General features: G+C 44.6%; 1 protein-coding gene across 1 annotated transcript; it reads left to right on the top strand.

The window, feature by feature from the left end:
* Positions 1-734: 734 nt before the first annotated feature.
* LOC137381181 (zona pellucida sperm-binding protein 4-like) lies at positions 735-21,206 on the top strand. Its single transcript, XM_068053565.1, has 12 exons — positions 735-858; positions 12,237-12,502; positions 14,509-14,677; positions 16,952-17,130; positions 17,199-17,296; positions 17,372-17,505; positions 17,597-17,786; positions 17,926-18,073; positions 18,225-18,297; positions 19,093-19,203; positions 20,091-20,198; positions 21,124-21,206. The coding sequence occupies exons 1-12, from the start codon at positions 735-737 to the stop codon at positions 21,204-21,206; spliced, it is 1,683 nt and encodes a 560-aa protein (XP_067909666.1).
* Positions 21,207-21,870: the final 664 nt, after the last annotated feature.

Below are 21,870 nucleotides of genomic sequence, written 5' to 3'. Positions count from 1 at the left end.
CCATGAATCAGAACCCGTTTCTCCCACACCAATCGTTGAGCCACGTGTTTACCTCTAATCTTATTTACCCATTGCCAATTTGCATGTGGCTCAGTAGTAATCCTGAGATTATTACCTTTTGTGTTTTTTCTTTTTAATTTAACCCTGAGCTGCTCATAGTCCCTCAGTAGAACCTCTTTCCTAGTCCTACCTATGTCATTGGTACCTACCAGGACCACGACAACTGGATCCTTCCCCTCCCACTCCATGTTCCTCTTCAGCCCAGAAGAGATATCCATAACCTTGGCACCAGGTAGACAATGCAGCCTTCGGGACTGTCCCCTATTATCCCCTATTACTACTACGCTTCTCTTTTCTCCACACACTTGAATGGCACTCTGAACCATGGTGCTGTGGTCAGTTTGCTCATCCTCCCTGCTGTCAGTGCCCTCATCCACACAGAGCAACAACCTCATACCTATTGAATCAAGGGCAGTAACTGAGGCTCCTCCAAAGCTAAATTCTGGATCCCCAAACCTGGCTCACTCTCAGTCACACCATCCTGTCTCTGACCACGGTCCAAATTTGATGTAATTAATCTAAGGGGTGCGACCCTGAAACAGTGTCCAGATAACTCTCCCCTCCCTGATGTGTCGCAGTGTCCACAGCTCGGACTTCAGATCATCAACTCTGAGCTGAAGGTCCTCAAGCGGCTGCAGGACATTCTGAAGGGAGACGGTGAACAGCCAGTGGTCATGGTACATATCGGTACCAATAACATAGGTAGAAAAAGAGGTGAGCTCCTGCACAATGAATTTAAGGAGTTGACAGCTAAATTAAAAAGCAGGACCTCAAAGGTAGAAATCTCAGGATTACTTTGTAAGTATTTGCAATAAGGTGGGTGAATTAACCACACATACAGATGTAAATGGATACAATATAGTTGCGATTACGGAGACATGGCTGCAGGGTGACCAAGGATGGGAACTGAACATCCAAGGGTATTCAATATTTAGGAAGGACAGGCAAAAAGGGAAAGGAGGTGGAGTAGCGTTGTTAGTAAAAGAGGAAATCAATACAATAGTGAGGAAGGATATTGGCTCAGAGAATCCTGATGTGGAATCTGTATAGGCGGAGATAAGAAACACCAAGGGGCAGAAAACGTTGGTGGGGGTTGTATAAAGACCCCCGAACAGCAGTGGTGTTGTAGAGGATGGCATTAAACAGAAATTAGAGATGCATGCAATAAGGGTGCAACTGAAATTATGGGTGAATTTAATCTACACATAGATTGGGAAAACCAAATTAGCAATAATACTGGAGAGGAGGAATTCCTGATGGTTTTTTTGGATCAATACGTTGAGGAAACCAGGAGAGAACAGGCCATCCTAGACTGGATATTGTGTAACGAGAGGATTAGTTAACCATCCTGTTGGGCCGGGTTCCCTGGGGAAGAGCAACCATAACATGATGGAATTCTTCATTAAGTTGGAGAGTGAGAGAGTTGATTCCAAGATTAGGGTCCTGAATCTAAATAAAGGAAACTATGAAGGTATGAGGCGTGAGTTGGCTATGATAGATTGGGGAACGTTACTTAAAGGGTTGATGGTGGATAGGCAATGGCGAGCATTTAAAGAGCACATGAATGAATTACAACAATTGTCCATTTCTGTCTGGCACAAAAATAAAACAGGAAGGGTGGCTCAACTGTGGCTTTTCAAGGAAATTAGGGATAGTATTAGATCCAAAGAGGAGAAATATAAAATGGCCTGAACCAGCAGCAATTGGGAGCACTTTAGAATTCAGCAAAGGAGAACAAAGAGATTGATTAAGAAGGAGAAAATAGAGTATGAGAGTAAGCTTGCAGAGAACATAAAAATTGACTGTAAAAGCTTCTGTAGATATGTAAAGAGAAAAAGATTAGTGAGGACAAATGTGGGTCCCTTACAGTCAGGAACGGGGGAATTTATAATGGGGGATAAAGAAATGGCAGACTAATTAAATACATACTTTGGTTCTGTCTTCACAAAGGAGGACACAAATTACCTTCCAGAAATGTTGGGGAACATAGGGTCCAGTGAGAAGGAGGAACTGTATGAAATCAGTATTCGTAGGGGAATGATGTTAGGGAAATTGACGGGATTGAAGGCCGATAAATCCCCAGGGCCTGATAATCTACAACCCAGAGTACTTAAGGAAATGGTCCGACAAATAGTAGGACAAATGCTGGTCATTTTTCAAAATTCTATAGACTCTGGAACAGTTCCGATGGATTGTAGGGTAGCGAATGTAACCCCACTATTTCAAAAAGGAGGTAGAGAGAAAACAAGGAATTATAGACTGGTTTGCGTGACAACAGTAGTGGGGAAAATGGTAGGGTCCATTATAAAAGATGTAATAGCAGAGCACTTGGAAAACAATGACAGGATCGGACAAAGTCAACATGGATTTAAAGAACAAAGAACAAAGAAAATTACAGCACAGGAACAGGCCCTTCGGCCCTCCAAGCCTGCGCCAATCCAGATCCTCTATCTAAACATGTCGCCTATTTTCTAAGGGTCTGTATCTCTTTGCTTCCTGCCCATTCATGTATCTGTCTAGATACATCTGAAAAGACGCTATCGTGCCCGCGTCTACCACCTCCGCTGGCAACGCGTTCCAGGCACCCACCACCCTCTGCGTAAAGAACGTTCCACGCATATCCCCCCTAAACTTTTCCCCTCTCACTTTGAACTCGTGACCCCTAGTAATTGAATCCCCCACTCTGGGAAAAAGCTTCTTGCTATCCACCCTGTCTAGACCTCTCATAATTTTGTACACCTCAATCAGGTCCCCCCTCAACCTCCGTCTTTCTAATGAAAATAATCCTAATCTGCTCAACCTCTCTTCATAGCTAGCGCCCTCCATACCTGGCAACATCCTGGTGAAGCTCCTCTGCACCCTCTCCAAAGCATCTACATCCTTTTGGTAATGTGGCGACCAGAACTGCACGCAGTATTCCAAATGTGGCCGAACCAAAGTCCTATACAACTGTAACATGACCTGCCAACTCTTGTACTCAATACCCCGTCCGATGAAGGAAAGCATGCCGTATGCCTTCTTGACCACTCTATTGACCTGCGTTGCCACCTTCAGGGAACAATGGACCTGAACACCCAAATCTCTCTGGACATCAATTTTCCCCAGGACTTTTCCATTTATTGTATAGTTCACTCTTGAATTGGATCTTCCAAAATGCATCACCTCGCATTTGAGGTGATTGAACTCCATCTGCCATTTCTCTGCCCAACTCTCCAATCTATTTATATTCTGCTGTATTCTCTGACAGTCCCCTTCACTATCTGCTACTCCACCAATCTTAGTGTCGTCTGCAAATTTGCTAATCAGTCCACCTATACTTTCCTCCAAATCATTTATGTATATCACAAACAACAGTGGTCCCAGCACGGATCCCTGTGGAACACCACTGGTCACACGTCTCCATTTTGAGAAACTCCCTTCCACTGCTACTCTCTGTCTCCTGTTGCCCAGCCAGTTCTTTATCCATCTAGCTAGTACACCCTGGACCTCATGCGCCTTCACTTTCTCCATCAACCGACCATGGGGAACCTTATCAAACGCCTTACTGAAGTCCATGTATATGACATCTACAGCCCTTCCCTCATCAATCAACTTTGTCACTTCCTCAAAGAATTCTATTAAGTTGGTAAGACATGACCTTCCCTGCACAAAACCATGTTGCCTATCACTGATAAGCCCATTTTCTTCCAAATGGGAATAGATCCTATCCCTCAGTATCTTCTCCAGCAGCTTCCCTACCACTGACGTCAGGCTCACCGGTCTATAATTACCTGGATTTTCCCTGCTACCCTTCTTAAACAAGGGGACAACATTAGCAATTCTCCAGTCCTCCGGGACCTCACCCGTGTTTAAGGATGCTGCAAAGATATCTGTTAAGGCCCCAGCTATTTCCTCTCTCGCTTCCCACAGTAACCTGGGATAGATCCCATCCGGACCTGGGGACTTGTCCACCTTAATACCTTTTAGAATACCCAACACTTCCTCCCTCCTTATGCCGACTTGACCTAGAGTAATCAAACATCTGTCCCTAACCTCAACATCCGTCATGTCCCTCTCCTCGGTGAATACCGATGCAAAGTACTCGTTTAGAATCTCACCCATTTTCTCTGACTCCACGCATAACTTTCCTCCTTTGTCCTTGAGTGGGACAATCCTTTCTCTAGTTACCCTCTTGCTCCTTATATATGAATAAAAGGCTTTGGGATTTTCCTTAACCCTGTTTGCTAAAGATATTTCATGACCCCTTTTAGCCCTCTTAATTCCTCGTTTCAGATTGGTCCGACATTCCCGATATTCTTTCAAAGCTACGTCTTTCTTCAGCCTCCTAGACCTTATGTATGCTTCCTTTTTCCTCTTAGCTAGTCTCACAATTTCCCTATGAAAGGGAAATCATGCTTGACAAATCTACTGGAATTGTTTGAGCTTGTAACTCGTAAAATAGATAAGGGAGAACCATTGGATGTTATTTGGACTTTCAGAAGGCTTTCGATAAAGTCCTACATAAGAGATTAGCGTGTAAAATTAAAGCGCATGGGACTGGGGGTAAGGTACTGACATGGATAGAGAACTGGCTGGCAGAACAGGAAAGAAAGAGTAGGAATAAACCGGTCTTTTTCCGAGAGACAGGCAGTGACTAGTGGGATACCACAGGGATCAGTGCTAGGACCCCAGCTATTCACAATATATATTAATGATATAGATGAGGGAATTAAAAGAGTGGCTAAAGTAAACGTTGGTCCTTTAGAGGATGAGAAGGGGAATTTAGTTATGGGATATGATGAAATGGCCGAGGCATTGAACAGGTATTTTGTATCGGTCTTCACAGTGGAGGACATTAATAACATGCCAGTAATTGACAAAGAGACGAACGTAGGTGAGGACCTGGAAACAATCATTATTACGGAAGAGGTCGTGTTGGGCAAGCTAATGGAGCTAAGGATTGATAAGTCTCCTGGCCCTGATGGAATGCATCCCAGGGTACTAAAAGAGATGGCGGAAGAAATAGCAGGTGCACTGACGGTAATTTTCCAAAATTCGCTGGACTCTGGGGTAGTCCCAGCAGATTGGAAAAGAGCAGATGTGACGCCACTGTTTAAAAAGGGAGGTAGACAAAGGATGGGGAATTATAGACCGGTTAGCTTAACCTCTGTAGTGGGGAAGATGCTTGAGTCTATTATCAAGGAAGAAATAGCAGGGCATTTCGAAAGAAATTGTCCCGTTGGGCAGACGCAGCATGGGTTCATGAAGGGCAGGTCATGCTTGACAAATCTTTTGGAATTCTATGAAGACATTACGAGCAAGGTGGACAATGGGGACCCAGTGGATGTGGTGTACCTAGATTTCCAAAAAGCCTTCGACAAGGTGCCGCACAAGAGGCTGCTGTATAAAATAAGGATACATGGCGTTAGGGGTAAAGTATTAGCATGGATAGAGGATTGGTTGACTGAAAGGGAGCAGAGAGTGGGGATAAATGAGTGCTATTCTGGTTGGCAATCAGTCACTAGTGGTGTGCCTCAGGGATTGGTGTTGGGTCTGCAATTATTTACAATTTATATAGATGATTTGGAGTTTGGGACCACATGTCGGGTGTCAAAGTTTGCAGATGACACTAAGATGAGTGGCAGAGCAAAGTGTGCAGATGACTGTGAAACTTTGCAGAGGAACATAGATACATTGAGTGAGTGGGCAAAGGTCTGGCAGATGGAATACAATGTTAAAAAATGTGAAGTCATTCATTTCGGTAGGAGTAACAGGAAAAGGATTATTACTTGAATGGTAAAAAGTTGCAGCATGCTGCTATGCAGAGGGACCTGGGTGTCCTTGTGCATGAATCGCAGAAGGTTGGTCTGCAGGTACAGCAAGTAATTAGGAAGGCAAATGGAATTTTGTCCTTCATTGCTAAAGGGATTGAGTTTAAAAGCAGAGAGGTTATGTTGCAGCTGTATAAGGGACTGGTGAGGCCGCACCTGGAGTACTGTGTGCAGTTTTGGTCTCCTTACTTGACAAAGGATGTACTGGCACTGGAGAGGGTGCAGAGGAGGTTCACTAGGTTGATTCCGGAGTTGAGGAGGTTGGTCTATGAGGAGAGACTGAGTAGATTGGGATTATATTCATTGGAATTCAGAAGAATGAGGGGGGATCTTATAGAAACATATAAAATCATGAAGGGAATAGATAAGATACAAGTAGAGAGGATGTTTCCACTGACAGGTGAAGCTAGGACAAGAGGGCATAGCCTCACGATTAGAGGGAGCAGATTTAGGACTGAATTAAGAAGGAACTTCTTCACCCAGACGGTTGTTAATCTATGGAATTCCTTGCCCAGTGAAGTAGTTGATGCTTCTTCAGTAAACGTCTTTAAAGCTAAGGTAGATATCTTTTTGAACAATAAAGGAATTAAGGGATACGGTGAGAGAGCGGGTAAGTGGATCTGAGTCCACGAAAAGATCAGCCATGATCTTATTGAATGGCGGAGCAGGCTCGAGGGGCTGAATGGCCTACTCCTGCTCCTAGTTCTTATGATCTTATGAAATGTAATATATCTAAGTTTGCAGATGAGACAAAGCTGGGTGGGAGTGTGAGCTGTGAGGAGGATGCAGAGAAGCTCCAGTGTAATTTGGACAGGTTGAGCGAGTGGGTAAATACATGGCAGATGCAGTATAATGTGGATAAATGTGAGGTTATCCATTTTGGTGGCAAAAACAGGCAAATTATTATCTGAACGGCGGTAGATTGGGAAAGGGGGAGGTGCAGCGAGACCTGGGTGTCCTTGTGCACCAGTCGCTGAAAGTAAGCATGCAGGTGCAGCAGGCAGTTAAGAAGGCAAATGGTATGTTGGCCTTCATAGAGAGGATTCGAGTACAGGAGTAAGGATGTCTTGCTGCAATTGGATAAGGCCTGGGTGAGACCACATCTGGAGTATTGTGTGCGGTTTTGGTCTCCTTATCTGAGGAAGGATGTTCTTGTTATGGAGGGAATTCAGCAAAGGTTCACCAGACTGATTCCTGGGATGACAGGACTGACGTCTGAAGAGAGATTGGGTTGATTAGGCTTGTATTCACTAGAGTTTACGAGAATGAGAGGGGATCTCACAGAAACTGACAAAATTCTAACAGGACTGGACAGACTAGATGCAGGAAGGATGTTCCCGATGGCGGTGGAGTCCAGGACCGGGGGTCACAGTCTAAGGATAAGGGGTAAGCCATTTAGGACTGAGATGAGGAGGGATTTCTTCACCCAGAGAGTGGTGAACCTGTGGAATTCTCTACCACGGAAAGCAGTTGAGGCCAAATCATTAAATATATTCAAGAAAGAGTTAGATATAGTTCTTAGGGCTAATTGGATCAAGGGATATGGGGAGAAAGTGGGAACAGGTTACTGAGTTTGGATGATCAGCCATGATCGTATTGAATGGCGAAGCAAGCTCGAAGGGCCGAATGGCCTTCTCCTGTTCCAATTTTTCAATGTTTCTATGAGCAGCCAACACTTGCTGCAGATGTGGTCTGTGGATTGCACCGGTGTCCACCAGCTCCCACATGCTACAGCTGTGAAACATCGCCTGCCCAGCCATCTCTATTCTATTTAATTAATTAATTTGGATGTTAAATGGTTGGATGTTTGATGCTATGTTTGATTTAAATTAAAAGTGCATAAATAAAAACATGTCCTGCACCCGTTCTGTGACAACCTCAACCCTGGCACCAGGGAGGCTACACACCATCCTGGAGTAACGTTTACAGCCGTAGAGACGCCTGTCTGTTCCCCTATCTCTCGAATCAGTCAAAGACTTGGTATTCATATTAATCTGTATTATGGGAGCATCTTCACCAAACCCAAGGACTGCAGTGGTGGACGGAGAAGATCCATCAGCAACACGGTAACACGGCAACTATAGATGGACAATAAATGCAACTGTATCATCACCCAATTCTCAAACTGTACAAAACTCGAGAGAAATGCAGGAGATTTGGGGGAAAAGCAGTAGTGGGGCCTTTCTGCAAATATTCTCAAAACGTTTTTGCTCCCTAAATATGTATGGTTCAGGATCATTTGACTTTCCAAATATCTAACAGGAATGATGTCTGTCCCATTCTTACAGAGGATGTTATTGAGAAACGGGCTCAGAAAATGGCTCCAATTTAAACAAAATTATGTGGAGATAACAATAAGCTCAGGGGCTCAGTTTTGCTCTGTGTTTATTAGATTGTCCGGGCTCTACATGTTTACCATTATTACTAAATCCTTGTCCACTCTTCTTTTGATTTTGTCACAACTCACATTCTCTGCTGGGTTCTATAACTTTCTCTGAAATCTCTCTTGTGATACAAGGCTGATTCTGGATAAAGTACAGGGCACGAAATGTATAAAAGTTTACTGGGAGGTGGAACTAAGAACAGGGACTCAATTGTGGTCTTGTGTTTTATATTGTCTAAGCTCCACAAGTCTATGGTCAGAATTTTGGCCACTGCTTACACACCATCCCACCAAGGGCCAGTGTTTGTAAACTATTATGTATTGATGACATTGTGATTTTCTGATGGACACAGCATAAACACCTCACCCCCATCACCAGACTCTTCACATGGCTGATCAACTCACCAAGGCTCCTTTGACAGCACCTTCCAAACCCACAACATCTACCACCTAGAAGGACGAGGCAGTAAATACATGGGAACACCACCACCTCCAAGTTCCCCTCCAAGCAACACATCATCCTGACTTGGAACTATATCGCCGTTCCTTCACTGTCGCTGGGTCAAAATCCTGGAACTCCCTTCCTAACAGCAATGTGGGTGTACCTATCCAACATGGATTGCAACGTTTCAAGAAGACAGCTCACCTTCTTAAGGACAATTAGGGATGGGCAATAAATGTTGACCTGGCCAGCATTGCCACAAACAAATAAAAAAAAAGCAGGGCAAACTGTAAAGAAAGAGGAAATCAACTGGAACCTCCTGGACCCACCCCCAACTCCCCCCTACCCCACACCAGAGTGTCGTTCTTAATTGAACTGACAACATGGAGGTCATTCCTTGGTTCATCAGCTATTAATGCAGGTTCATTCCCCAATAGAGTGGTATAGACTCAGAATGAACTAGTCTTTCTCAACCTGCCCTGCCACCTTCAATGATTTGTGCATTTACACCCCCAGGTCCCTCTGTTCCTGCACCCCCTTTAGAATTATACACTTTATTTTGTATTACCTTTCCTCATTCTGCCACCCAAAATGAATCACTTCACACTTCTCTGCATTAAATTCCATCTGCCATGTGTCCCCCATTTCACCAGCCTGTTTATGTTCTCTTGGAGCTGTGATTGAGTCTGTGATGTGACACCAATGGAGGAGCATCTGCAGACCATTAGCTGAAGCAATGACTCGCTAAATGAACTGTTAGGTGTGAACACTTTAGATTCAAAACTTGTGTTTCTTCTGAGACAGTCATTCACTGGAGAATGAAACTAACAGCTTCAGAATTCGGGAAGACCAAATGGATCCTATCCAGTTTAAAGCACAGGTCACAGAGCCATGTGAGAGAGGTGTGAGCGGAGCTATTCAAGGCTCAGATTACAGATCAGCAGAACTGAAACAGACTGCTGTGTGGACATGGAAGAAAACAGCAAGCAGTTGTTTTGAAAAGGCAGGCTGAGGAAATCAGAGACTGAGAGCTGGACATTGGGGAATAAGCCTTACAGCAGCTGTTTTCAGTGACTTAAAGAGTTATCAGTGCAACCACACTAAGACTGTTGTGGGTGTGGCTGAGATTGTGGAAGAAAAGACAAGACCGAACCGTTAAAAGGAAGATGGCATTGCTTGTTATCGACAGGATCCTGGAGGACAGGGCTTGGAAAACTACCTCAGAAAGATCCCGATTTTGAAGAAATTTGGAACTTTTCATTGCCATATTACTGATAGGACTGTTCAAAGGACTTGAGAACTATATTTGTTGCATCTGATAATTAATATGTAACCTTTAAGGTAAATTTAGCATTTAGGGGACAGTGACCATTGTATTTAGGCTGATTATGGAAAAGGACAAAGAGCAATTCAGGGTAAGAATAATTAACTGGGGGAAGGCCAACTTCATTGGGGTAAGAAATGAGCTGGGGCAAATAAACTGGAGTCAAAAGCTGGCAGGAAAACCAGTGGATGAACAATGGGCTACCTTCAAAGAAGAAATGATTCAGGCACAGTCGAGGTATGTTCCCTCAAAGGGGAAAAGTAGGGTAAACAAATCCAGAGCTCCCTGGATGACAGAACAGGTAGTAGAGGTAAAGATTAAGATAAAGAAGGAGAAGGTTGTTTATGACAGATGCCAGGTAGAAAATACAATTGAGAACCAGGCTGAAAATAGAAGGGCCAGAGGGTAAATGAAAAAGCAAATATGAGAAGCAAAGAGAGAGAATGAAAAGAGACTGGCAGCTAGCATTAAAAGAAATCCCAAAGTTTTCTACAGGCATATAAATAGTAAAAGGCTGGTAAAAGGAGGAGTGGGCTGAATGGAGACCAGAAAAGGTATTTACACATGGAAGCAGAGGGCATAGCTGAGGTATTAAATAAATACTTTGCATCTGTCTTTACCAAGGAAGAAGATGCAACCCAGGCAATGTTGAAAGAGGAGATAAGTCAGACAATAGAGGGGTTTAAATTTGATAACGAGGACGTATTAGATAGACTGTCTGGACTGAAAGTGAATAAAGTACCAGGAGCAGCTGAGATGCATCCAAAGATACTGAGGGAAGTGAGGGTGGAAATCATAAAGGCTCTGACCATGGTCACATGGAGAAATACAAGTTAATTAAGGAAAGACAGCATGGATTTCTTAAGGGAAAATCATATTTAACCAACTTACTGCAGTTTCTTGAGGAGTTGATAGAGAGGGTTGATAAGGGCAATAATGTTGATGTGATGCCTACCTTTCAAAAGGTATTTGATACAGTGCCACACAACAGACTTGTGAGCAAACTTGTAGCGCATGGAATAAAAGGGACAGTAACAACATGGATACAAAATTGGCTGAGTGACAGGAAACAGAGTAGTGGTTAATGGATGTTTTTTGGGCTGGAGGAAGGTTTGTAGTGGAGTTCCGCAGAGATCAGTATTGGGACCCTTGCTTTTCCTGATATATATTAATGAGCTGACCTTGTTGTACAGGGCACAATTTCAAAGTTTGCAGATGGTACAAAACTTGAAAGCATTGTGAACTGTGGGGAGGATAGTGTAAAACATCAAAAGGACATAGACAAGTTGGTGGAATGGGCAGACAGGTGGCAGATGAAATTCAATGCAGAGAAATGTGAAGTGATTCATTTTGGTTGGACCAGACAATATAGAATAAAGGATGCAATTTTAAAGTGGGTGCATGAGCAGAGGGACCTGGGTGTCTATGTGCATATGTCATTGAAGGTGCCAGGACAGGTTGAGAGAGCAGTTAATAAAGTATCCTGGGCTTTATTAATAGGGGCATAGAGTGCAAGAGGCAGGAGATTAATGTTGAACTTGGATAAGACACCGGTTCAGCCTCAGCTGGAGTATTGCATCCAGTTCTGGGCACCACACTTTAGGTAAGACTTGAGGGCATTGGGTAGAGTACAGAAACGATTCACGAGAATAGTTCCAGGGATGAGGAATTTCAGTTATGAAGATAGATTGGAGAAGTTAGGACTGTTTTCCTTGGAGAAGAGAAGGCTGAGAGGTGATTTGATAGAGGTATCAAAATCATGAGGGTTCTGGACTGAGTAGATAGAGAGAAACTGTTCCCACTCGTGAAAGGATCGAGAACCAGATTTAAAGTATTTGGTAAGAGAAGCAAAAGTGACATGAGGAAAATCTTTTTCATACAGCAAGTGTTTAAGGTCTGGAATGCGCTGCCTGAGAACATGGTGGAAGCAGGTTCAATTGAAGCATTCAAAAGGGAATTCGACAGTTAGATAAAAATGAAGAAGGTGCAGGGGAATAGAACTGAGGGAATTGCTCTTTCGGAGAGACAGTGCAGACACAATGGGCTGAATGGTGTCCTTCTGCACTTTAACGAATCTGTGACTTTGTGATAAATATTTCGACCATGATTTTCCTGTTAGAAAAGATGTAATCTATGTTGGTTTTGTTTTGAGTGTTAAAATAATTTATTAAAGTGAAATTGTGTCCATTTCATTTTTCTTTCCTAAATTTGGGTCAGTCGATGGATTTGATACTTTTGGTTTGTTGATGATCTCCACGGGGATCGTAACAAACTGGAGTCTTGTCCAGGATGTGATGTATAACTGGGCTATGGAATGGATAGACTGGAATTTCCCAGAGCTAAAGCAAACAATATTTCACCTTTACTTTGTCTGTGATCAGTGTGAAATTAACATGAGTACTATTGATGTTCAAAACTTTGTCAAGAGAGAAGATCTGACTCTCAGTGCCTTGAAACAATTGGCAAAAGATCATTTGAAGATTGTAGCTGGGATTGTTGGGGAAATATTAAAACCAGAGATTCAGAAAGCAGAGATAATCCAAGAATTGGTTCCTCACTTATTTCCAAAATTGGGGTCAGTCAGTGGATTTGATTGTTTTGTTTTTTTGGTGATCTTCATGGAGATGATAAAATCTATCACTATCATCCTGACAGTTCACAATACTTCCAGTTTTTTATTATTTACAAATTTTGAAATTGTGCCGAGCACACCCAAATCTATATCATTAATCTAGATAAAGATAAACAGTGGTCCCAATACTGGCCCCTGGGGAACCCCACTATATACCTTCCTCCAGTCCCAATACAACTGTTTGCCACCAGAACCATTAACATGCTCTTTGCATTTGTCCCATGACATATTTGTTATTTAATCTCTCCTCTGCCCAATCACACACTTTCCCTTTAGTTCTGTTCTCCCCACCACCAACAGCCACCACCACACACCCCCCACCCCCCCCCCCTCCATCCCACGCCCCGCCACCCACCAACATGCTTCACTTGGTTAAAACCCAATTCTTTTTAACCTTTGCCAGTTCTGATGAAAGGTCACAGACCTGATATGTTAACTCTGCTTCTCTCTCCAAAGATACTGCCTGACCTGCTGATTATTTCCAGCTCTTTCTGTTCTTATTTAAGATTTTCAGCATCTGTCTATTTTGCTTTTAATTTATTTGCCACTATTCTGTTTCCTGTCATTCAGCCAACTTCGTATCCATGTTTCCACTGTCCCTTTCATTCCATGGGATTCAACTCTGTTGACAAGTCTGTTATTGTGACACTTTTATCAAACACCTTTTGGAAGTCCATTTTCACCACATCAATCACATTCCCCTCAACAACTCTCTCAAGCATGTTGAGCAGAGCCTAGTGATCAACTCCATCCATGTGGAAAATTCTTTGATGGAACTGAAGCATGACTTGTCTAACAATATGGTCTGGACAGATCAGGTGATTACTGAACTCACTCAGTCCACAATGACACATTGGACAGTGGGTATCTGTGCTGTACTGAACCAGGTCAATGAACTGAGTCAAGATGCATTGAGACAGAAAGTAGTTTATTGAAACCCATTGAAAAGCAATGTTGAAACAGAAAGTGACACTGCAGAATGTGCAGCTGTACTGATCCAGGACTGAATCCACTGTATATTCTGAACTCAATCCCACTGTGTGCTCAGTCAGCTCCTAATAAAAATGTGCCTCTACTGAGATGAAGCATTGACCTGATGGGGATCACATGATCATCCAAAATCCTCATAGTCCCCAAAGCAGGGGTGTCCCAGTAGAAAATGAAGATCCAAAGTCAGGCTGCCCCCACTCCTAATTCAGAGAGAGCTAAGCATCACATGTGAAAGTCCAAGAGAATCTCCAGAAGGTGTTAGAAAGATCTCTGGAACAAGGACTGGAATAGAGGAGGCATCAGAAATAGAGATTGAAGGAGGGGGCAGAGGAACATGGATCTGTTCAATCCACTGAGATCACAAGGGGACATTCCAGGAGATGGGGGTCTCTGAGAGGGGCTTTGGTCTGGAGCTGAATCAATCTTCCCCAATGTCCATGGGATGGAAGCGGCCTCTCTCTGTCCCACAAGATACCGAGTGTGTCATTACCACAAACAACAAGATGATCATTTACAATTCTCGCTTTCTTTACTTCATGAGACTTTATGTCTAAATTCTATCCGTGCTGCCTCCTTAAGAGGGGACACTTGTGGAGCTGTCTTTGGAGCCAGTGTCCTTTCCTGCTTTATTAAAAACAGAGCCCATCTCCGTGTGAGCCGTGGGAATGCGGGTTAATGTTGAGGAGGCGGTGGAGCTGGGACTGTGTCTCAGGCTGATTGGCAAACTCATTTACTGCAGCTTAAACAGAGCTGTTAGAAAAAGGGGCATTGTGTTCAGTAACTTTACTCACCTGGGAGGTTTCACTTGTTATCATGGAGATATTCCGTATTCTAGCTTTGTTATTTGTTACAATCTGTTCTGCTCAGCCGCCCTCTCTCTTTCTGCCCGCTGATAAATGTTGGATATCTCCCAAATTCCGGCAAGAGTGTGGATTTGCGGGAATTGCAGGCAGTGAGTGTGTGCGGAGAGGCTGTTGCTTTGATGTTGGGAGCCGGGATGTGCCGCCGTGTTTTTATTCACTGGACAATCTGCCAGGTGGGTGTATTCTCACTCCGTCTATATTCCAGAGCAGTCTATTCCAGAGCAGTCACTTCCAGGGCTAGTTGCAGTTGGGATTGTCCTGGACAATCCTTTGATTTTCCTTGGATTCAGTTCAGTGGATATTTCAAACCTGTCTGTGAAACTGATTGTGGGATGAAGACTATCTCCTCCAGTAGTTTATCTTCATCCCAATCAAACTCCTCAAGGAGAATCCCGGGAATATTAACTGTCAGGATTTAAGAGTCCTGATAATATTGGACTGCTTCAGGGTTTGGTTTTAAGCAGAGTCTTGGAGGGGAGAAGTTTGTGGCAGTGGTGGGAGAGAGAATTCCCTGATGTTCAAGGGTTTGGAATTGAAGGAATGTGAGAATTGGTTGCACGGGGTGGGTGGTTGTTGGATGTGGGGAAGGGATTTTAACTCTGTTGGACTGAGAGTTTAAGTGAGTTGGAGCGCAGGATAAAGATAGAACTGCATTTAGTGCGGGTTAAGATTGGGACAGGCAAGTTATGGAAGAGTGAGACTAATTCTGGGGTTGGGATTCTCCTGGGAGGTGATGGGATCATTTTTTATTCATTTGTTCATGTGCTGTGGGCATCTCTGATGGGGCCTGGATTTATTGTTCATGTCTAATTACCCTTGAGAAGGTGGTGGTGAGCTGCCTTCTTGAACAGCTCCATTCCATGTGGGGTAGGAAAACCCACAGTGCTGTTAGAAAAGGAGTTCCAGGATTTTGACCCAGTGACAGTGAAGGAATAGTGATCTAGTTCCAAATCAGGATGATGTGTGGTTTGGAGGGGAACGTGCAGGTGGTCACATGTATTTGCCCTTGTCCTTCTAGGTGGTAGAGGTTGTGGGTTTGGAAGGAGCTGTCTAAGGAGCCTTTGTGCATTGCTGCAGTGCATTTTGTAGATGGTACAATGTGAATGGCACACTATCCACAATCAACAGGGCTGCTTTGTCCTGGATAGTGTTGACCTTGTGTTCGAGCTGTACAGATCCAGGCAAGTGGAAAGTATTCCATCACATTCCTGACTTGTGCCTTGTGGATTGTTGACAGGCTTTGGGGAGTCAGGTGGTGAGTTACTTGCAGCAGGATTCCCAGTCTCTGACCTGCTCCTGGAGCCAGAGTATTTAAATGGCTGCTTCCATTCAGTTTCTGTTCAATGGTAGCCCCAGGGTGTTGGAAATTCATAACCATTGAAAAATTACAGCACAGAAGGAGGCCATTCAGCCCATTGGGCAGCTAGTTTTATTCAGTCAGCACAGACACCATTTAATCCCCTTCCAGCACCTAATTCATAGCCTTGTGGGTCACAGCTTGTCAGGTGTATGTCCTGGTACCTTTTTTTTTTAAATTTAAGGGTTTCCATCTGCAGCACAATTCCTGGTAGTGAATGCCAGGCACTCGTCACCCTTTGGGTGACAAAAGTTTCTTCATGTTCCCTCTAATCGATCAATTATAAATCTGTGCCCCCTGGTAACTGACATCTCTGATTGGGGAAATGGGTCTTTCTTGTCTAGTCTATCTCGGCCCCTCATAATTTTGTGCATCTCTAAGTCACTCCTCTGCCTCCTCCTTTCTAAAGGAAACAACCATTGCTGAGCCAATCTTCCTCATATCCAACTTTCAAACTCTGGCAACATTCTTGTAAATCTGTTTTCTCCAAACAATTATGTCCTTGTAATTGATGATTCAGTGATTGTAATGTCATGGAGAGATAGTTACTTGCTCCCTTGTTAGCAAAAGTCATTGCCTGGCACTTGTGTGGCACAGAGGTCGCTTTTCCCAAAGAAGTCTTGGATACAGCACAAGTGGACATTTGGCCTGTTGTGTCCATACTGTCTCAGAGCAATTCAGCTCTTCCCTTTCCCAGAAGCCCTGCATGTAGTCTCCAGATAATTATCCAATAGCCTTTGAAAGCTCTGATTAAATCTGTCTCCACTACTCAGGCAGTACATTCCAGATCCTAACCACTCGCTGTGTCAGTTTTCCCTCCTGTCACCTCTGCTTCTACCAATCTCCTTCAATCTGTGCCCTCTGGTTCTCCACCCTTGTGCCAATGGGAACAGTTTCTCTCTATCTAATTGGTCTAGGCCCCTCATGTTCCCCACCTATCAAATCTCTCCTCCTGGGGAAGCTGGGACTGTATTCCTTGTTCTATCCACAGAGCTGAAGTCCCAGTCCCTCATCCCTGGAAGCATTCTCAGAAACATGTTCTGCTGAGATTGGGACAACAACTAAACTCCTTTCATTGCCTGTCTTGCAGTTTGCACCAAGGATGGGCGGGTCCTGATCGCCATCTCCAAGGATTTGACGCTGCCTCCTGTAAACCTGACAACGGTGCATCTGAAGGATGGACACGGAGCTGAGTGCAGTCCCACCGTGGCCTCTGTAGACACTGTGCTCTTTGAGTTCGCACTCACTGAGTGTGGCACTAGCCAGCGGGTATGTATTGTGGCTTGGCTGTCCCATCAATGGGTGTCAGTCAGTACTGATGGTCTTGTCTCTTGTAGCTGGACGGGGTGGACGTGGTGTATGAAACGGATGTGTTGGCTCAGTTTGAGATCTTGGATGGTGCTTTGGGTTCGGTGAGCCGGGACAGCCCCTTCAGGTGAGAATGGGAGCACATTGAGCGGCTAGAGGTGGTGAGGAGCTGAATTGTGCAGCCGTGTCCCTTCTCTTGCAGGCTCCATGTCCAGTGCAGTTACAAGGGAAGCCAGGAGTCTGAATTGCAGCTGAAGCCCCGAGTTTACACCCTTTCTCCGCCACTGCCTGCCACCGAGACCGGGATCCTGCTTCTGGAGCTGAGAATAGCGAGAGGTAGCGAGTGCTCTCTGATGGCTAGTGTCCAACTTCTGTCTCTCTCTCTGTCTCTGCACATTGTGACCATCCTGCATCTTTCTCTTTTCAGATGCTGCCTACCGGAGCTGGTACGTGGCCAGTGACTACCCGATCCTGAGTGTGCTCCGGGAGCCCTTGTTTGTGGAGGTTCGTGTCCTGAACCGGAACGACCCATCCCTTGTGCTGGTGCTCAATGAGTGCTGGGCGAGCCCTACTGCCGAGCCCTATTCCCAGCTTCAATGGAAGCTCCTGGTGAACAGGTGAGGGGGTGGGGGAGGCAATGAAGATTCAGCAAAGCAATGAGGTGTTAGCAAGTGGTTTCCCTGTTCCTCTGCATTGTATTCTAGTCTCATCTTGGATCACTAGTTGACAGCAATGCTATCATTCTTTCTGTTCCAGGTGCCCCTTTACTGGTGACAACTACAAAAGCCGCCTCCTCCCGCTAGACGCTGCTTCCCATTTGCGTTTCCCAACTCATCATAAGCGCTTTGTAGTCAGCACTTTCACTTTCTGGGAGCGAGTTTCAGGCCGGCCTCTGAGCGGGGAGGTGAGTCTCCTTCAGTCATTCTGGCTGACTTGGTTGAGCTTGTTACTGAGTGAGCTCCCTGTTCTATCTATCTTTTTGAATGGAGAAGCATTCCTCTCCTCCTGCTTCCTGGGAGCTGTGGCACTCACCATACCGCACTGTCTCTTTGCAGGTTTACTTCCACTGCAGTGCTGAGGTTTGCTCCCCTTCCAGCCGAGAGAACTGCACAGCTTCCTGCAGCCCCAGTAAGTACCTGGGATGTGAGTAGAAAGTGAACCCTGATGGAGAGTGTGTGGGAGATCTGAACACTGGGCCCAGAAGTGTCAGCAATCCTGCAGCTCTGAACTGCTCAATGTTTTCCCTCAAGTCCCATTGTGTGCAAGTTTCCATCAGGAAGTGGCAGTCAGTGTGAGCACAAGAAAGCAGGGAGATGCAGACCAAGCATGTTGTGATCCCTCAGCCAGGATAATGTGAGCAGGAATGTTGGTTCATTGTTCCTCACTCCTCACCTGCAGAGTGGAATCTAATTGGACCAGGTGCACTCTGCTCCAAGCCTCAACTCGTTCAATCTTTGTCTCGAAACTTTCAACAGGCATCTGATTCTCATGTCAGCATGAGTTTCCAATCTAATGTCTCTATTTTTAGAGGGGTTTTCTCTATTGTCACTAGTGAAATTAGTTAATGAAGGCCAGACTGGCCATTGTAGAAGCTTTGTGATTTAAAACTGGTCCGATGGAATTGTTTTGATCAGGAACCAACATTTAGTGTCTCCGAGCCTGGTGCTTTTTTGGTTGAGGCCATCAAGTGATTACAGCCCAGGAGGAGGCCTTTGCCCCCGCAGTCCATTGTCACTTCTCTGTAGATAAATCAGTCTCATTCCCCTGCTCTGTCCCTGTAGCTCAGCAATTTTATCTCCATCAAGCACCCATCCAATTTACTTTACTAAATGGATTATCTTCTCCTGACACCAATACTCAGCAGGTGTGAGCTTGAAGATCTGATTCAGGCAACTACTGAACCTTGAACTCTTCCTTTCCCAGAGAGACGAAGAAGCACCAATGACCAGTCTGGGACCTTGGTGACCACTGGGCCCATCATTTTCCTGGAAGATGGGGAAAGATTGTCTGCAGGGATCCAGCAGGAAGAGAAAGGTAAAGGAGGAACTTCCTCCAGTGTGTAGTGATGCAGTAACTGGTGCCCCTCTAACCCTGGCTTCATTCCACAGATGCTGCTGTGGATTCCCCCTCCCATGTTCTTCCTGGAGTAGCAGTTGGGGTGGCTCTGCTCTCTGTGGCCCTGTTGGTTGGGACTGTTGCTGTGTGGAAAATGGATGTGGATCACTGGGTGGGTTCTGAGTGCAGATCAATGGAACTGTAGATCTGTCTGGATAATAAACTCCTGTTTATAGATGAAGTCTTGGTCTCTATCTGAATGTTAAATTATTCAATGGCAGTTGCAATTTATAATGAACTTTCAGTGATCAATTACACCTCACCCACAAGTATAAAATGGGGTTGATCATGATTCTAGTTGTAACTAACTCTGATCCTGGGCAATTGTCTCAGACCTCTTTCTGGTACTGCCAGTTCCATAAATATATTAACTAGTTCAAACCTGACACATGAGCAGTCAGCTCCATCCTCAGTGAACAGGACTGGTTTTCTGGACTCTGCCACAGACATCTGAACAATCTGTTCCTGCTGAGAATTAACCCTGAGCTGATGTATTGAGGATTAGTCTAGACCATGTGCTTGGGTTTTTATTGGGTTGCTGGAGATACTGGTTACTGACAAATATACCTGGATGCTGCAGGAGGAGGGAGAAGTGCAGCATGAGGAGCACCAGCATTCCTACTAATTGGACCAAGTTAGGATATCTCTGATGCATCCTTGAAGATGGGGAAACAGCAAGTCAGGTTGCTGAAATGACACTTAATGGGAGATTAGGAAAACCGACTGGAGCCTGGCAGTGCTGCAGGATTCCTTGTTTCACTAGTCTGGGTGATGTTTGTAATTGTTTCTACAAATATCTTTAGCAGTTTGGGCTGTTGCTGAGCAGCAGTGGAAGCTGAATACGGAGTCTGAGCAGTTGTTGGGAATTGTCAAATGCAGATTGATTACAGACCCATTACAAAGTATGAAGGAGGGTCAGCATTAGGATATTCAGGATGGAGTCTGTGGCAGCTTGTCCTTGTGTAGTGTCAGCTGAATGAAGCTCGACTCCACTCTATTCAGTGGAATGACACTGCTCTGTTACAACAGCTCAGTGCTAATTCAATACACTTGTCTGGGCAATCCTTTAGAAAGGGATTGCTGCTGATATTGAGTATGCAGTTTCAGAAGGCTTGGGGAAACTCAGCTGAAAATGACAGTAAAGTCAGACAATATCAGCATAAAATCAATAACTATCTGTAACCATCTGCATCCTGTTCTGTAAGTATTCCTCTATTGTTGACCAGCTTGTTCCCTTTTTTGTTTTGATATATTCTAACAATGATAAGATCTGTAATGACATTTCAGACCCTCATTTTGAAGCAAGAACAATACAGCACAAGAACAGGCCATTTGGCCCTCCAAGCCTGCACTGATCTTAATGCCTGCCTAAATGAAAACCTTCTGCACATCTGGGGCCCATACCCCTCTATTCCCTTCCTATTCATATATTTGTCAAGATGTCTCTAATGTTGCTATTGTATCTGCTTCCACCACCTCCCTTGGCAGCAAGTTCCAAGCACTCACCACCCTCTGTGTGTATATATTAAAAAAAAAACTTGCCTCGCACATCCCCTCTAAACTTTGACCGTCTCACCTTAAACCTATGTACCCTAGTAACTGACACTTCCACCCTGGGGGAAAAAGCTTCTGACTATCCACTCTGTCCATGCTGCTCATAACTTTGTAAACCTCTATCATGTCGCCCCTTGACCTCTAACGTTCCAGTGAAAATTATCAAATCACCTCAATCTCCTTTACTAGGAACAGCAGCAGCTTCTACCATCTATCAACATAAGTGGCGTTGCTCATTCTAGTAACTTTTCTGCACCCTCTACATCCTTCGCTTACCTTGATTAGTGTCCAGAATTTTCAACCAGCCTCCAGTTGAGGCCAAAACAACTTTAGTGAACATTCACACAGGAAGGTCCATTTCCACTTGAATCTGAACTACTGTCAAATGCCTAGTAAAATCCTTCATTGACCATTTATTCTCTGCTTCCTGCTGTTATGACAGACAGGAGTAGTGCAGTCTTTCTTCAGTTCCACTTCTCTATGGGTCATCACAGGATAGTATTTAGGAGTGACCACTGCACAGTCCTTGAGACAAAGTCCCATCTTCACATTAAGAATACCCTACATCATGTTGTAGAACTACAACCATGGTGAATGGGAGAGAACGAACAGGCCATTCAGCCCTCCAAGTCTGCACTGATCATCATGCCACGATTGCAAACATATCTAGCAATGCAAAAGTGAGCAACCATGGAGGTGCTGTGGGCCATCAGCAGCAGTACTGTACTCAACTGCAATCTAACCTCCATGGTCTGGCATTTCCCCACTCTACCATCCCTATGAAGTGGGGATGTCAACCCTGGTTCAATGAAGTGTGCAGGAGGGCATGCCAGGAGTAGCACCAGCCATACCTCAATGCAGTGTCAGCCTGGTGAAGCTGCAACCCAGGATTACTTGCATGCCAAACAGCATAAGCAGCATGCAATAGGCAGAGCTAAATGATCACACAACCATCAGATCTAAGCTCTGCAGTCCTGCCACATCCAGTGATGAATGGCAGTGGACAATTGAACAACTAATTGGACGAGGCAG

Source organism: Heterodontus francisci, chromosome 2 (assembly GCF_036365525.1).
Source record: "Heterodontus francisci isolate sHetFra1 chromosome 2, sHetFra1.hap1, whole genome shotgun sequence".
Classification (NCBI taxonomy): Eukaryota; Metazoa; Chordata; class Chondrichthyes; order Heterodontiformes; family Heterodontidae; genus Heterodontus; species Heterodontus francisci.
Note: the sequence above shows the minus strand (reverse complement) of the source record. Positions and strands in the feature narration are given on the sequence as shown.

Bases quoted from the DNA above. Each gene is read 5' to 3' on its own strand.
- LOC137381181 (XM_068053565.1), top strand. From the start codon at position 735: ATGGTACATATCGGTACCAATAACATAGGTAGAAAAAGAGGTGAGCTC. The intron at 12,503-14,508 runs GTAGCTGGGATT...TGTTCTGCTCAG, and splicing joins CAAAAGATCATTTGAAGATT to CCGCCCTCTCTCTTTCTGCC. The intron at 19,204-20,090 runs GTAAAGGAGGAA...TATCTTTAGCAG, and splicing joins GATCCAGCAGGAAGAGAAAG to TTTGGGCTGTTGCTGAGCAG.